Consider the following 17,302-nt stretch of genomic DNA (forward strand, 5'->3'; position numbering starts at 1 on the left):
TGCACATGAAGAAAGTTAGTGCCTAGAGATGCCGCAGGAAGTGGGTGGGGTCAAAACGGTGCTCATGTGATTTGACTCCAGGGTTAGCTGGTCTGCCCAGCTCCTTGCTCACCGACGTCTCTGCCTCAGGTCCCGGATGCGCCGGGAGATGTTGGTGGAGGGGACCCAAGAGGAACCAGACCTTGACCCCAGTGGGGGTCCTGGCATCCTACCGTCAGGCCACTCCCACCCAGACCCCACCCCACAGAGTCCTGACTCTGAAGCTGAGGACCAGAAGCCCCCTGTGAAGGAACTGAAGCTTCAGGAGGGTCCCAAGGAGAGTTTCACAGCCCTGCCCACCCAGGACAAGGCCCAGGTGAGGATTAAGCAGGAACAGACTGAGGATGCTGAGGAAGAGGCGGGCAGCCAGGACTCAAGGGAGCCGGACAAAGGCCAAGTTTCCCCCAAAGAGGTGCCTCCTGACCCTCTGGGTGATGGCGGACTCCCACAAGCAGCCCCAGGGCTCCTCCTTCCAGGCGGGACCACTTCAGCCTGCCCCTCGCTCCAGCCCCTCCAGGAGGGCGAGGGCGGGGAGCGGCTACACCCGGACCCTCTAAGCTTCAAGTCGGCCTCGGAGTCCTCGCGCTGCAGCCTAGAGGTGTCACTGAACTCGCCTTCGGCTGCCTCCTCGCCAGGCCTCATGATGTCCGTGTCACCTGTCCCCTCCTCTTCAGCCCCCATCTCCCCATCCCCGCCCGGCACCACCCCTGCCAAAGTGCCGAGTGCCAGCCCCACTGCCGACACAGCCGGGGCCTTGCACCCCAGCACCAAGGTGAACCCCAACTTGCAGCGGCGGCACGAGAAGATGGCCAACCTGAACAGCATCATCTACCGGCTAGAAAGGGCTGCTAATCGGGAGGAAGCCCTGGAGTGGGAGTTCTAAGGTGCGGGCGAGGGGCACACCTGGGGGCCGCCTTCCCTCCCTCCCTCTCCAGACAGGGCGGCATGGAAACTTGGACAGCAGTGTCATGCCTTTTGTCTTTTGTTGTAATCCTAGTTCTATGAAATGAGAGAGCAGGTTGGGGCAGGTGCCTCTGCCTCCTCTTTTCAGCATCCCTGCCCCAGGGGGCACCCTCTTCTCCACCCTGGCCTCCTGCAGCAGCAGAAGCAAAGTGGCGCCACGTTTTCACCTGGAAACTCCAAACTCTTTTAGAAAAATAAATAAATATTTATAGACCTCTTTTAGATATTTTAATAAAGGATCCTTTGGAATTTATTCCCAGCCGATGCTCTTTTGATATTACAGAGAGTTATAAAATCAGGATGCTGTCACAACTGTTGCGAAGTATACACTGAAGTTGTGTCATTTTTGCCACTAGATGAGATTAAAAGGAGACAATTTGTTCAAAGCCATCACAAAACACTCTAAGACTGACCAAAATTTAGATAACCTTTGAACCGCGGTTTTTTCCCACGTCTGTGAGACACAGTGCATTGCTACTGCCCTTCCAGAGACCGTGTTGAACAAAGAAAGTCCAAAAGACTCTAAATGAAAACCTTGATGCCGTTGAGGATGTGTTTCATTCTGGTGGTCTGTTTTGCAACCATGATGACAGAATGTCCCCTGCCGTTATAAATGCTATAGAGATGTGGGCTGTGGCCGGCCATCCCGAGATGTAACATGGCATAAGACAAACTGCTACACTCCCTCTAGTCAGAAACCTGTGGACCGTGGGGGCTGGACATCCATCTCATCCATCTGTAGACAAGATGTGCTTCCGAATCCTTTGGAAAGCCAGATTGGGGGGCGGGGTGCAGGCGATCGGAGGGTGGCACTTAAACTAGAGTGACCCCATTCCCCAACCTGAATCGTGGCCACACACAGGAAATTTCCCCACTGGCTTTCCAGAGCAGGACTGTGGCTGCCACCTTCCCCTCCTCGTGTTTTGAGAAAACAGCAGCGTTGGTCATCTAACAAGCACCCAGCTCAGCACCGGGCACCAAAAAGTAGATTCATTCAACTAGAGACCCCAGCTCCCCTTCTCACCATTTTCTTTCTCAAGTTGACTGGTGCTTTCTGGAAGGTGTCTGCGCCTCCAAGTTTATGAAGAATGAAGCTAAAAGGTTGATTGACCACAGCATGACCACCATATCCCGATCTCCAAGTCCATCCTCCCGCCTTCTAACACGTGACGTTTTGGGGAATGGAGACTTAAACCCCAACTCAGAGAAGCCCTCCCTCCAGCATCTTCGTTGTCCTGGTTTCTAGGGAGAGAGTTCCCAATTTGAATGGAACAGCCACCATAGTGGCTGTTGACTCTCTCCTGGTTTTTTGTTTTTTCATTTTTTTGGCCATCTCGTGGCATGTGGAGTTGCCAGGCCAGGGATCAGATCCGAGCCACCATTGCAACCTGTGCCACAGTGTGGCGACCTGACCCACTGTGCTAGACCAAGGATCGAACCTGCGTCATGACGCAGCAGAGACACCAATCCTATTGCACCACAGCAGGAACTCCTCTCCCCATTTTTATTTTACTGTTTCTTTTATTTTTCTCAAACTCTGTGGGGAAGCTGAGTTGGGTGACTTTGCAGCTGAATCAAGAATGACGATGAAAAGGTGGTCATAGTGGTGCCAACCCAATGCCTGGGGGTTTCAAGGATACAGCGAACATTTCGGAACTCAGGCCAACAAAATCCAGTGACCAGAAGGGGACAGTTGAGGGCCGTTCCAGAAATCTCAACTCTCATGCACCCAGCCCAGGCTGCAGTCTCCACACCAGTCAATGAAGAGCAACGCAAACCCTGCAGGAAAAACCTCCTTTTCCATACACCCAGGCTATGCATTGAAGAGTTTTCCACTGTATACATTTTTATCCAGATGAAGGTATTTTTGTATTTTGACAATAGGAAACAGTGACCAATTTTCAGAGTCATCAAATCTGGAACAAATGAAACATCTCCCTTTAGCCACCGCTGCCCTGTCCCAATTAAGGCACCCATGGGGGACACACCACTTTTTACTGTTGAAACCCACACAACATTGAAATCCAGGCTTACATGCAGACTGCAGTTGTTAGAGGACTAAATCTGGCTTTTGTGTGACGGGATTTGATTAAGCACTTAGTATAGTCTTTTGAACGCGGAAATCCTGTTGTACTTAAAGCTAGCAGACCCGTGAACAACTTTGTCAGGTTCACGTCCTATAACGGTAAACAGAACAAAAACCCACAAAACCGTTTCTATGAGAGATTGATGAACTTTGTTTAAATTAAAAAAAAAAAAAAAGGAACACGTTCTGTAATAAACACGTCGCTCAATACAGAATTGTATAATAATGTCTGGGTCTCCTGCTTGCTTTGTCCTGGAGCTGGGGGTACAAATTGGGGGTCAGATCTGGCCCTCAAGTGTTTTATAAAGTGATATTTTTAAAAACTTTTTAAAATTCATTTGCCACGGATAAAATGTGGGGGCTTGTCACCTAAAAATTGCAATTACCAGCTTCACTGGAAAAACCGTTAAGATCTGGCTACACTGGGCTCAAGTCGCAGTGTGACAACAGGAAGCTGAGGAGGGGCCACTCCATTAGGTCACGTGCCTGTGATGTTCCTTGGTCCACACCTGTGCCCCCTGCCCAGGTCCTGTGGACATCTTGGTTGGCAGTTGTGCTGTGGGCTCCAACAATGAAAGATGGAAGGATTGGAATCACTTTCCACGCATTTCAACAGGTGGAAGCTGGTTAGTCTCTGGGAGCCAAAATCATGCCCTGCCCCAATTGGACCCATGGGCTTGGGCCTAAGGCCAGCCAGTTTACAAGCTCTGCCCACCTCAGTGGAGGGCGTGAGTGGCGGGTGTCCCCAGGCCTCCTGATGGAAAAATGCCAGGAGGGACTTCCTGGTGACAAACACAGCAGTGCCCCTTTCCCAGATGTATAACTAGGGCCTCAGTCTCCCTCTCTGTAAAATGAGGGTAGCACAACTCTAAAGGTCATTATCAGGAAAAATGATGCATGTAAAACGCATAAGCCAGTGTGGGGCACATAAAGGCTCAGTGTTACTTACTGATTTTGTGAGTGGGAGTGGGGTTCTTTCAACCCATGATAGTGAGTCTCTCTGTTCATCAAGCCTCAGGAGGTTTGTTTTTTCTTGATCAGTAATCTCAAGAGAGTTCTCCAAGTGGCCTTAAACATTACTCACCCATGAGCCAAGGGCACGTGGCATCGCAAGACAGACTTTTTCTCTTTATTTGGAAACCTTCCGATCGTCTCAGTTTTTCCTCAGTGGATACAGACATTGTGTCTGTAGTTGCTGCCCATCTGGAGTGGACAATGCAACAAAAACACAGAAATGTGGAATTCTGAACTAGGGACCATGGGAGAGTAGGGAGTGGAGAGACCAAAAGAAATGAGAAGGAAGAAAGGCCTTGCAGGCAGAGGCAGGTTTAGATGAGGGGTCAGAGGAGAGCAAAGAGCTGAGCTGGGGGCAATTTAGCGACCATTCATCCAGGTGATAAGTATGAATTGAGTACCTACTGTGTGTTCAGTGCTTCAATGGCAGAAATATCATCGAGAGCATGAGTCCTGGAAGGCTTCTTGGAGGAGGAAACAGCTTACCTGAAAGACCATAGGAGTTAGAGGAGAAGCATAAGAGGTGGGTAGAAGGGAGAGCTGGCAAGCCAGGGGACAAGGGTATGAGGAAACCAGTCCAGAGGAAGCTGGAATTTGAGGTGAGGGTAGAAGGAAGAAGCCAGACAGGGCCACAGCATGAAGCCCCCTGGGGCATGGTGGGAAATAGGCCCTTCTCCTGAGGAGAGCTGGGGAGCTATGGGGGGTGTTAGGCAGGGGGTTGCTGTGGCCAGACTTGCACTTCTAGGAGCTTAGGAGGTTGCATTGGCCTAGGAAGATGGCAGGCCAGACCAGAGCAGCAGGCCCACTCCCAGTGCAGACCCTGACTTCAAGCCTCTGCGGTTCTTGCTTCCCACCCCTCCCCTCCTTGTCCCCCTAGTTAAGCTCCTCACAGGGCCAGCAGCCCCACCTCCCATCACCTCCTGGTGAATGGATAAGCCACACCTCACCTGGCTGACTGGCTCATGACCCCTGAGGTGTCTATTCTAGAAAACAATCTAAAGGCCAGGAGCTCCAGAGCACAGGGTGTGTCTTGTTTTGCAGGCACCCAGGAGGCTGAAGCCACCCTACCAAACCCCAAAGCTGTGAGGATGGGGCAGGGACCACCATCCTAAGTGATCTTGGCCAACGATGAGAGGGGTAAAATAATTGACCTCTTTCATGGTCTGTGACCTTCCCTGTAGGGTATAGTTAGTAAACACAACTAAATGCTTCCTGGCCTGGGTTTCACTCTCTACTATCAGGTAACCTGAGGACCCTTTAATGAAACTCCTTTAATGTTTCCTTATCTGTAAAATGGGCATGATCAAAGTACTATCTACCTGTTTGTTGTCTATTACTGCCAAAACATAGTGACTTAAAACAATAAACATTTATCTCGCAACCGCAACCTCTGTGGGTCAGGAATTTGGGAGTGGCTTGGCTGAATGGTTCTGGCTCCCAGTTCTCAAGAGGCTACAGTTAAGCTGTCAGCCCCATGGCTGCAGTCATCTGAAGGCTTTTCCTGGGTTGGAGAATCCACTGCCACAAAGGCATACTCAGATGGGGGGCGAGCAGATGCCCCCCAAATGGCCTCTGCAAATGGCCTCCTCTACGGGGCTGCCTAAGTGTCCTCAAAACATGACAGCTAAGAGTGAGCAAGGCAGAGTCTGCAGTGTCTTCCATAATCTGGATCTGGAATCCCCACTGTTGCTTCCATAGTATCTTCTCGGCTTGTGTCATTTAGTGTGGAAGGGACTACACAAGGGTGTGGACCCCAGAGGCAAGAATCACCAGGGGCCATCAGGGAGGCTGGCAACCACGCTGCCTTACAAGATCCTTTGAAGGAGTTCCCGTTGTGGTTCAGTGGTTAACGAATCCGACTAGGAACCATGAGGTTGCGGGTTCGATCCCTGGCTTTGCTCAGCAGGTTAAGGATCCCAGCGTTGCTGTGAGCTGTAATGTTGATCGCAGACACGGCTCAGATCTGGCGTGGCTGTGGCTGTGGCGTAGGCCAGCGGCTACAGCTCCAATTGGACCCCTAGCCTGGGAACCTCCATATGTCACGGGTGCAGCCCTAGAAGACAAAAAAAAAAAAAAAGATTTATTGAACTGTGGTTCTAAAATCCCTTTTATTCTTAGGGTTGGGGTTAGGGTAAATGCAGATTCCAGGAGTTGCCGTTGTGGCTCAGCAGTAACAAACCCGACTAGAATCCATAAGGACATGGGTTCGATCCCTGGCCTTGCTTAGTGGGTTGGGGATCTGGGGTTGCCGTGGCTGTGGCATAAGCTGGCAGCTGCAGCTCTGATTCAACCCCTAGTCTGGGAACCTCCATATGCTCAAGTGCGCCCCTCCCCCAAAAAAGTGCAGATTCCTGGGTCCTCCCGCAACCTACAGACCCAGAACTCCTGCATTTTAAAGAAATAGCCATCATCTATCAGTAAGTGGGAGGTAGTTTTAATTCATTTTGTTTTATTTGGCCCCAGTGTGTGCGCCAGGCCCTGGTAAAACAGAAGAGAATAGGAGTACAGAACAAATATTCACTGGGTGTTTTCACATCGGTTGTTGTTGCGTTGAAAGAAATTGTGATCCACTTAAACATGTGCAAACAGGAGTTCCTGCTGTGGCACAATGGGATCAGTTTCTTCTCTGCAGCACCAGGTTGTAGGTTCGATCCCCAGCCAGGCACAGTGGGTTAAAGGATCCGGCGTTGCCGCAGCTGCCGCATAGGTTGCAATTGCAGCTTGGATCTGATCCCTGGCCAGCAAACTTCCATATGCCGCAGGGAAGCCAAAAAAAAAAGTTACAAACAGTTTATTGAGACCATCCAGAGGAATCTTGTGAAAATCCAAAGGCTTTGGGACACTGCATATTCTTATCTTGAGCCACGAGTTCTCTCTCTAAGGCCACCTCATTCCCAGCTTAGTCCATTCACCCACCCTCAACCCCTCCCCAATTCAAAATTCTCAGGACCCTGATTGGCTCAGCTTGTGTCTAAGGACCAACTCCTGCCCAAGCAGCCATGGTCAGGGAGGGTAGAATCATGTGAGCTGAGTGTGCACGGGAGGTGATTTTTAACATATCTGTGCTGGGTACTGTGCCAGGCCCTGGGGGCACATGGGAAGCAGACCTGTCCCTGCTCTCAAGGAGTTGCAGTCTGGGGGACCTGGGTGTGCTGCCCCAGGATTTCTCGGCCCCATAACTAGAGAAATAATAACAGAGCCCCTGGACAATGAAGGGAGGGCAGTGGCGGTGGCAAGAACAGACACAGCTGTGGTCCCACGTCTGGGGAGACCAAGCTGAGAAAGCTCTGACCCCTCTGTCAGGAGCAGGCAACCAATTTGAAAACCTAAAGAAAAAACAGTTCATGGGCCCACCTTTTTAAGTCTTTATCAGTAAATGCAAAATCTGTAGCTGGTCTTAAGTGTTTATCAGTTGACCGCCATGGAATAGTTCCATTTTGGATGCTTCAGTTTTAGAAACTGGGGCAAGTGGCAGGGCCTTTTGTGTAAGATGATCTGGAGAGACCTTGGGGGGGTGGACATTGGGCTCCAGATCTAGCCAGAGCAGGGACAAAACAGCCCTGTTTGGGAGCATAAAAGGTGCTGGGCAGAAGTGGGGGTGGGGAGTGCTAGTCTTTCAATAGTCGTTCACTCAGAAGAGGAGAGATGAAAGGCATCCAGGGAAAAGTTGAGGAAATCAGTGGGCCTTCTCATGCCCCAAAGGATCTCACTCTAGCCCTAACCTTCACCCCAGTGAGCTGACAACAGCCCTGTCTATGGTTGGCTACCCAGAGCCATGCGCCTTAAAGGGAGCAGCTGCAGTTGCTCAAGCTTATCCATTAGCAAGCCTCTGACTGCAAATAACAAAAAAGTCCCCCTCAAAGCTTTAAACATTTATTACCTCAAATAACAAGACCTCCAGAAGAAGGGCAGGTTCTCAGATCCATTGACTGAGCAGTTCAAGGATATTTTCAAGCGTGTGCTAAATTCAGCATGGGATATTTTCCTTAGTGCGGCCTACTTCATGATCACAGGATGGCTGCTACAGCTCCAGGGATCAGAGGTAACTTAACTCCCAGAGAACAATGAAGAACTCTTCATTGTGTCTCTCTTTTTAGAAGCAAGAAGACCCTTCCACTCACATGTCATTGGCCAAAATAAGGTCACACAGCCATTCCTTTCTCTATGTATGTATGTAACTTTTTACAAATACTGTTTCCAGTGTACAGCATTCTAATTCTACACCTGTATACACTGAAAGTGATCAACACCACAAATCTAGTTGTCATCCATCACCATGCAGTTGACGCCCTCCACTCATTTCACTCGCCACCCTCCAACACAGCAGCTCAAGGTTAGCCAGTCCCTGTCAATCAAATGGTAGTAGCACAACTGATAGGATGTGACTGATTATTTAGGGTGGGTAGATGATGCGCAGGGAGCTAGCTCCTAACTTCGGACCTGACTGACCTTTTTTGAGGGTCTCATCCCCTACCCTAAGCAGCTTCTCAGAATGTTCCTTCTGAACACAAACAATGGCCCCCAGAGACTGCTGGGGTGAAGACAACTTCCTCAACTTTGTCATGCTCCTGGGATGTTGTGATCTTCCTTAGGCACGTGTCCTGACACCTCCCCCCAGGTCAGGAGGAAACACTATTAGCAGGTGGATGCACAACACTAGGCACAGATTGACGTGTCCCCCACCCACCCCCTTCACCAGGAAACATTCTTAAGAAGCCTGGCAGGTGAGGGCTACCTGTGACCCTCCCTTTTGGGGCTGTCTCTCCTGCTCTTTCCCCCCGTTCTGTGCCCCAGGCCCTGCTGTGGCCACCATCACAAACGCCACAGGCAGCACCCTGACTCGGCCTGTGTGGGGAGGCACTTCCCCAGCCTCTGTCAGCTGGGGGCCCAGAAGAAGGAATTACTCAGCATGGTCTGAATGCTCACGAGTAGCAAGCTTCCCTGACCTTGGTATCTTTCTTGTTCTCTGAACTTGTTCTGCAGACCGAGGACTGCACATTACTCATCCTAAGCCACATTTTCCTGAACATGCCTGATTTTTCCATGCTGGCAAGAGACATATGACCAAGGTCTGGATCCACATTGAGGACCTTGGGCTAGCCCCTTCCCATTAGCCCAGCAAATATAGTCGATGAGTCAGAGATAACAGATATACAGCCTAAACACTGCCACCATCCACCCTCTCACGGCAGACATCACTAATTAGTCACAGGATATTTCCCTCTCAACTAGCATGGGTGCCAGAATCCTCCTCACTCAGGCCCCGAGGCAGCCACCAGGAACTGATCTGTGACAAGAGCCAGGTTTTGTCTCTTCCCTTTGGCATCTCTCCCAACTGTCAGGACTTCAGCCCACAGGTGACTTTCACATCCTCACCTTCCCCTCTGCTTTCTCCCCTCTGAAAAGGAACTTTAGGCCTCCATTTCCTCATATTCATCTTAAAGGCTCTCCCTTCTTCACAGGATTCCAGAGGTTTACAGTTCTGACACTTGACAGCTGTATGAGCTTGGCAGATTTCTTAAGCACTCTGAGCCTCAGTTTCTCATCCCAGAAGGCGGCCAGTATCTGCCAGAAGAGGCTGTAAGATGTGCCTGGCCACAGAGAGCACTCAGCACACACTAGTCACTTCTCGTGTAGGGCCTGCTCCCGGCTCTGCCAGGCAAATCAATCAAGGATTTTGATGGGGAAAAAAACTGATATAACCAGCCATTACTTGATACACTTTATTTTAGCCTTTATATCCTTCTCCCCGGCTGCCCGATAGCTCTCCAGCACCCAACTCCAGAAGCAGCCTGACCCCATGTTGTGCTTTGGTGGGGGGTGGAGGGGGATTGTACCTTTAGAGCTTGTAAACTTACACAGGACTGAGGCCAACACCTCACCCCACAGCTGGGTCTGGCCAGGACAGGGGCACCGGGCCATTCCCAACACCCTGAGACCTAGAGCCTACAGATGAGAGCTGCCATCCCCACCCCCACCACTCAAGGCATGAGGAAGGGGGGTTGGGAAGTGTACCCAAGAGCCCCAGAGGCTTGCCAGGGAGAAGGCAGAGAACCAGGTGGCATCCTTGAGGTGCCTGTCTCCAACCAAGGCCTCCTGCCCTCTCCCTGGGGAGAGAGCCAACTAGCACCCCCTCCCCCACTGGCCAAGCCCAGACCAGGGCACCCTAACCCTTCCCACCAGCCAATGAAAAACCAAAGTAGTGAAATACCAAGCTTTGTTGCTGTGGGGGATGGGGGGGAACACCCTAAGTATTAAAATTAAATTAAAATTGAAGCCCCAGTCAACTGAGCCAGCAGTGAGCTGGTGACTGCAGACACAGACAGCACCCCCATTCTTCCCCGTGCTCAGGGTCCCCAAAGGCAGCAGAAAGGGATCAAGAGCTGAGTCTGTCACCAAGAAGGAACCTGGGGAAATAAAGATTGAAGTGGAGGTATCCTCAGGGGGGTCCCCATGTGGGGGCACTGAGGACTGTAAACATGACCCAGGTGGAGGGTCAAGGGTACCCCAGGGCCCCCAAGATTCTCCCTGGATGAAGAATGGCCACTGTGGTGAGTGAAAAGAGTGAAACAGAAGTTGGTCTCGAAACAAAGTAAGACCTGGTCTCCCTCTTGGAATATTATGGCTGAGAGGAGGGCTGAGTCTGTGAGCTCAGAGAGGGGCTGTGAAAGAGGAAGAGGGTTCTAGAAGCCAAACATGGCTTCTCAGCTATTTCTTTGCCCCTATCAGATTGGCATCTGGGCCCTTTCTAGGCTCTGAGTCAGCTCGTGGCCCCTCCTCCCTGAGGGAACCTGCTAGAAAGTCAGCTCAGGCCAAAGCTGTCCAGTCCAGGACTGGACATGGTCAGGTGACCTCCTGAGAGGCGCCACCCCAGGCTGGGGGTGAAAGATGTGGTTAAGGAGTGTAGGGAGAGTGTGAGCACTCTCACAGGAACACAGACATGGCCCACGGCCAGAGGGCCACTACTGTGCCCAGAGCACCACCTCAAGACCTGGCTGAGGCCCCAGGGTAAAGTCCTGCCTCAGCCTCACTCCAGGTGAGAAGCCCTGGGGACCAGGCGATCTCGCGGTACTGATCTCACAGGAAAACCCAGGCCTGTGCTGCCTTCTGCACCTGCTGCTTCTGGAGGCAGGCAGGTGGCCAGGAGCCAGGCTGCTCCTCTGGCGGGCCCTGGGGGCAAAAGGAGGTCAGGCCCAGATGCTGTGTAGCACAACCCCGCCTCCTCTCTGTCCACTGGAGGCCCAGTCTGGAGCCTCCGCACCACGGCTGACTGGGCACGTGCCTTCCAAGCCACAGATCCCCGTATGTCCCAGTCACCCCAGCCGAGGCCTGCTGCTAGCAACAAGCCTCCCTGGGTGACTCCCAGCCAGGAGACCAGGGCACCTGCAGGTCTGGGTTTGGGGCTACAGTTCCCATGAAACCAGCCCTCCAGCTGCTTGAGGCTCATTCCGGGTCTGGATTCTCCTGAGAACGGGACACGATGGCCCCCTCAAGGTGGGCTTTCTCTGAGTTACTCCTCTGAGGTCCCAGAGTACTCCTCAGAACTCAGCGTCTTCTCAGAGCCTGAGTCTCCAAAAGCAGGTCGGGCAGGGACCTGAGGGCCGACCCTGGCCACTCCTTCCCTCAGGACCAGGTCCCCCAGAGTCTCAGGGCTGGGCTTGTCCAAGCAAGGTCTGGGGCTGGAGTGGCACCAGAACCAGGACCCCTGCTGACTCAAGGCTGGCCTTAACCACTACCCCGCAGTTCAGGCCCTCACCCCATCCTCAGAGCTGGGCCTGGCTCCTGAGCCACTGGCTCCTCAGCGCCCTGACCTCCTGTCCGTACCACTCGTGCAGCTGGGTGAAAGGGACCGAGTCCAGAGGCCCGTTGGGCACCGAGGCCCGCCGGCGGGGCGGCAGTGGCGGGGCGGGCAGGGAGGCAGGGGCGGCGGCCGCGGGGTGGCGGGGGGCTCCGCGCTCCAGACCGCACAGCCGTTCTCCTTGGGCGGGAGGGCGCGGGGTCGGGGGGCCAGGGGTGGGCGGCCGCCCGCGCGCACCGCCTCCAGCTGCTGCTCCAGCTCGCGCACCACCAGGCGCAGGTAGTCGAAGCTGGCCCGCGACAGCGCCTTCACCCAGCCCTCCATGGCGGCCTGGCTCTCAGCCGCCAGTACGTAGGTGCGGGCCCGGGACCCGGCAAAGCGCACCGCGAAGGCGAACTCCTCGGCGGCCTCCACCAGCTCCACGGTGCAGCCCTCCAGGATGATGACGCCCACGGGCTCGCGGCTGGCGGCATCCTCGAAGTAGAAGAGCATGTTGCCGCGCAGCACGAACCAGCGGCGGTGGTAGGCCGCGTGCCGGCCGCCCTTCTTGTACAGGAAGCCCGCGTTGTCGGCCGGGGCATCGCACGTGGCGTAGAAGGCCAGGCTGCGCTCGTTCAGCTTCATGGCGGGGCCTGCGGGGGCTCGGGGCCTGGACCCCACCAGGGCGCTGGTTATTCACAAGGCCACCGCCTCAGATGGCCTCACAGCACCCCTCGGTTCATAACACTCATCATTCCCCATCTCAGAGGAGGAAACTAAGGCTCCAAGAGCAGAACAGCTTGCCCAAGCGCATATAGCTCTTCAGGAGCAGAGCCAAGACTCACACCCAGGTCTTACTGGCCCCAGAAGCCAGGCTGGTAACTCTCCTGCTGTCCTACCTCCCCAAAATAATGTTGAGGATTCCTAGTGCATGCCAAGCATTTGGTATGTATTAGCTCATTTAATCTCAAAACAAACCTTAAGTTGCAAGGACTAGCGTTCGCCCATTTGACAGATGGGAAAACAAAGTATACAGAGGTAGTCATTTGCCCACGGTCACAAAGCAAGTTGGGCGGAACTGAAAATCCAATCCAGGCCTCATTTCAGGCACTGCTATTTCCATCATCCCTGGGTACCAGACCAGCTCTGCTGATTTCATAATGCAGCTTTGATTTGCCCATCCATGAGATGGGGATATGAACCTATTTCAGAGAATAGTAGGGACTTCATCCATCAAACATTCATTAAGCACCTACTGCGTGCCAGGCACTGTTCGAGGCATTAGGTATGGAGCAGTAAACAAGATGGAAAGGGTTGCTGCCCTCCTGGTGCTGATGTGCTAGAGGCAGGTGAAGGGAGCAGACAGTTAACAAATCATAAAAGAGTCTGCCAGATGGTCTTAAGTGCTGTGGAAAAGACAGGGAGGGGTTCAGGAGTGATAAGGACAAGAGGAGTGTTTGATTTTGAAAGGGTATCAAGAAAGATTATACTGAAAAGGTGACAACTGAGCAGAAATCTGAAGGAGATGAGGGACATGCCAGGCAGAGGGAATAGCAAGTGCAAAGGCCCTGAGGTAGGAACCAGCTGGTATGCTTGAGGAAGTTGGTGAGGCTAGAGCAGAATGAGGAAGGGGAGGGGTGGGAGATGCAGTCGGAGTGGCAGAAAAGTCTGTTACAAAATAATCCAGATAAAGAGCCCAGAGCTTGGCCCACACTTACAGGGAAGAGTAGGGCGAGAGCAGTGTGAGCCCATTTGAAGTAGAGGAATCTATGCCCTTGGCCACAATGATTTTTCCATTTTCCCCAAGGAGTATATGATGGGACAACACAGGCCAGGTAGGACTTAGTAGGAAATGGCACAAGGGTCTCCAGCATGGCCACCCTGCAGACACACCTCATGCTCCTGCTTCAAAAGCTCACTCTACATAGGGCAGTGGCCACATTATTCAAAGTCCCTGGAATGCAGCATGTGCTCAGTTAATGTTTGTTCCCCAACCTGGGCAGTGCCTCACTGAAGACCTGGAGGAATGAGGTAGGGGTAGTGGCTTTCCTGGGAGCAGCTGGCCACAATGGGGCTGACCCAGGGTGGACAAGGCAATTGCTCCCAGCCAGTCCACCTCATCTCACTTGCCTACGCAGTCAAGAAAGGCTTTCTGGATGAGGCAACGTGAGCTGTGATTTAGGCTGATTATCAGCCTGTCCTGACCTAGCAGCTGGGCCAAGGCCACAACTCTAAAGACTCAGAGTGTTTAATCCCTGCCCTGCCTCTCTGAGCTGTGTGACTTCCGGCATGGGCTTCCCCTCTCTGAGCCTCAGTTTCTTTCTCTGCAAAATGGGAGGGATTCTTCCCCAACCCCCAACAACTCCCAGATGGACCCCACTTCTCACAGAAACCACTCACCCAACTTGCCCCATTTCCCTCCTACCTCTCAGGCCACTGCTCACTTCCCTGCCCTCTGCCCAGTTCTGGTTTCAGCTTGCTCTTCTCTGGATTCAAATGTCAGCTCTGCAGTGTCCAGGCTGTGTGACCCCAGGCAAGCTTTAAGCCTCTATGGGCCTCTGTTTCCACATCTGTAAAATGGGATCATAATAGCATCTAAGTAGGGGTTGCTGTGAAGACAGTGACTACGTCCTGAGCACAGTGCCAGCATGGTACATGGCTGATGACGTTCTTCTCAGCCTCCAAATGTTCCCCTCAGTGCTTTGTCTCAGCAAAAGGCCCTTGGTTTCCTGCCACCTCCACATTGGCTCACTTGTCAAGCCTGCTCCAACCTCTTCCAAATCAGCAGCCTAACCTCTGCTCATGGCCACGTCCCATTCTAGGCCCCCATCATAGCTCGCCCGGACAGCTACAGTAGCCTCTTCACCAGTCTCCCTGCCTCCACCCTTGCCCCTCCTTTTGTCCATGTTCTTCAGGGTAAGATCATAACGCCTTCCTAGGCACCTCCCCTGCCCCCACAGAGGATCCATTCCTCACAGAGGGATCCTATTAAAACTAAACCAAATCATACCCTCTCTCCAACTCTAAAACCTCCCATGGCTCCCTACTTCTCTCAGCATAAAATTCATTCTTCCCCCCTGAATTCCAACTGCCCTTGCTCTCTCGCTTTCCCCTTTACTCACTTGTCTCTAGCCACCCTGGTCTCCCTGCTATTCCTCAAACACACCAGACATATTCCCACCTCAGGGCCTTTGCCCTGGCTATTCCCTCTGCCTAGAATGCCTTTCCCATATCTCATGTGGCCAACTCCTCATCCTTCAGTTTCAGCTTGACTATCACCTCCTCAAGAAGGCGCCCCCCAGTCACTGCCTGAAATCACCTGGGTCATTTTTGCCTGTTCTAGGAGGGCAGGGTTCTTTGTCTGAATTCTAGTGCCTAGCATGTAGTTGGTGCTCAAATACCTGTAGAACGAATCGAAAGGTTGTCTACTTAAATCTCTCAGCAGGCCCATGAGAAGTCATTCCCCATCCCACATTCATAGATGTGGAAACTGAGACAAAGAGAGCTAAGCAACTTACCCGAAGGTACAATTCTGTGCCTAGAATTGCATGCTGTGGGCAACCAGCCCAAAGGAACTGTTCTTGGAGCCTCACCACCTCTTAAGGCCAAAGGAAAAGCAATTTCCCTCATACTCAGCAGCTCCCCTTCTACCACCCCCACCACCTGGAGCCCAAAGTCACCAGCCAGCACAGGACCCCTCTGCCGATGGCCCTGGTTCCTCCTGCCCAACAAGAAAGGCGGGGAAGGCAGGAGGCAGCAGGGACACAGGCTCCAGCCTCTGGGAGGGCCTGGCAAGCTGGCTTATCTCCCTGTGCTCATACAGTTTTCCAAGAAGTTCAGAGTCCGCTGTGAGCACTGCTGCTGATTCAACAGTCCCTGGCCAGGCAGGAAGCTGGAGGGGACCGACCCAGCCCCTCTCTGATCCCAGGGCTAAGTTCTTGCCTCTGCCAGTCCAGGCTAGAGGACCTTGAGAACACAGCCTCATCTATAAAGTGAGAATATTAATATCCACCCCTCTTGGAATTGAATAAATTAGTCCTGAAGAGCCATCTTGCAAAATGCTGAGCAGGTAGTAAACATTCAGTCAAGGAATTGTCCAAAAGAAAATAATTAGCTCCAGGCCTCCAGGGATACAGACTGCCTAGAACTGAGGCATGGCATTTTGATGCTCATTTCAAGGAAAGAAGCCAAAACCACTGGGCCTGGGATTGGATCCAGCTGCCACAAGTGTCCCCTAGCAGTGGGCATGTTAGAGAGGGTGTGGCAGGTATGGCTGGAAAACGTGTTGAGAACCCCGAAGAGCTCCTGCGCAGCACTGCCTTGGGCAGCGGCCACAAGCACTCCAGGTAGGACGGCCATCCCAGGCCATTGCTCCTAGCTGCTCTCTCTCCTTTTGTACGTGGTGTGTTCCTTAAAGGACAGCCAGAGTCCTAAATGGGGTGGTCAACGCCAGAATGTAGGAGTCAAGTGGAGCTCTCCTCCCCAGAGTTCCCCCAGAGGTCTCTTATTGGGCAGGAGAGTCATCAGCCAAGTTTGCCCCCTGCAGCTGGGGTCCCTGATGGGCAAATTACCACTGGCGTGGAACTGCAAATGGACAGATCCCCAGCAGAGGTCTCCCCAGAAGGCCGGAGGACCCCGAGGCCCACGGCGGCCCGAGCCCGGTCCCGCGTCCCCTCTCAGGTCCGCCCGAAAGCTCTCACCCCACCCCCACTACGCCAGGCTGGCCTTACCTCGCGGCGCGGCCTAGGGCGACGGCGACGGCCGGACTAGAGGCGCGGAGCCAGGGGACCGCCCGGCCATGGTCTGGGACTTGCTCGGTGGCCGCAGCCGCGGTGGCGCTTTGTTTCCCGGGCGGCCGAGCCGGCGCAGCCGCGGGAGAGCGGGGATCCGACCGAAGGAGGCGGAGGCAGCCGGACAGTCCGCGACCCACCGACGCGCCTCTTTAACCCTTCCCAACCCGCGGGTGCTGGGTCGGCCGCGAGTTCGTCCCCTACTCCCGGATTGGCCAGCCCAGATCCGGCGCACCCCCTGGATTCGCCACGCCCCTGTGGGACCGCCCCTGAAACCACTCTTAAAGGAACCGCAACTGGCTCAGGAATGCCCTGTTGGAAGAAAGGTTGGATCCCTGAGACACAACACGCTTCCAGGGTAGATATAGGGGGCGGATTCGTCCAGAAAAAGCATCGGGGTCCTGGGCGTGACCATTCGCTGAAGCCCTAGCCTTGAGTTCGAGCTCCTCCCTGGCTAGGGTTGCCAGATATAGCAAATTTAACACCAGCTCAATTTTAAATATAACTGCCAAAAACGTGTGATTTATTGAAAAAAGCTGATTACGGGACATTTCGGGCATCACGGCAAAGTCAACATAGGACTCTTCTATATGAACAGGATGCCTTGCAACCCTACCCCCGGCCCGAGGTGAA

At 53.2% G+C, this 17,302-nt stretch overlaps 2 protein-coding genes across 2 annotated transcripts in view; one reads left to right on the plus strand and one right to left on the minus strand.

Annotated features, from left to right (window-relative positions):
• The window catches only part of CUX2 (cut like homeobox 2), a 275,414-nt gene extending 272,114 nt beyond the window's left edge, over positions 1-3,300 (plus strand). Inside the window, exon 22 of the mRNA XM_021073976.1 lies at positions 130-3,300. Coding sequence (XP_020929635.1) covers positions 130-922 — 793 coding nt within the window. The 3' untranslated portion in view covers positions 923-3,300. The remainder of the gene's footprint in view (positions 1-129) is intronic.
• FAM109A (family with sequence similarity 109 member A) lies at positions 1,214-16,814 on the minus strand. Its single transcript, XM_013982887.2, is given in 3 exon segments — positions 1,214-12,006; positions 12,009-12,549; positions 16,610-16,814. Coding segments are annotated over 2 exon segments (657 nt in total). The 5' UTR covers positions 12,525-12,549; positions 16,610-16,814; the 3' UTR covers positions 1,214-11,865.

This window comes from Sus scrofa, chromosome 14 (assembly GCF_000003025.6).
Source record: "Sus scrofa isolate TJ Tabasco breed Duroc chromosome 14, Sscrofa11.1, whole genome shotgun sequence".
In the NCBI taxonomy this organism is placed as follows: Eukaryota; Metazoa; Chordata; class Mammalia; order Artiodactyla; family Suidae; genus Sus; species Sus scrofa.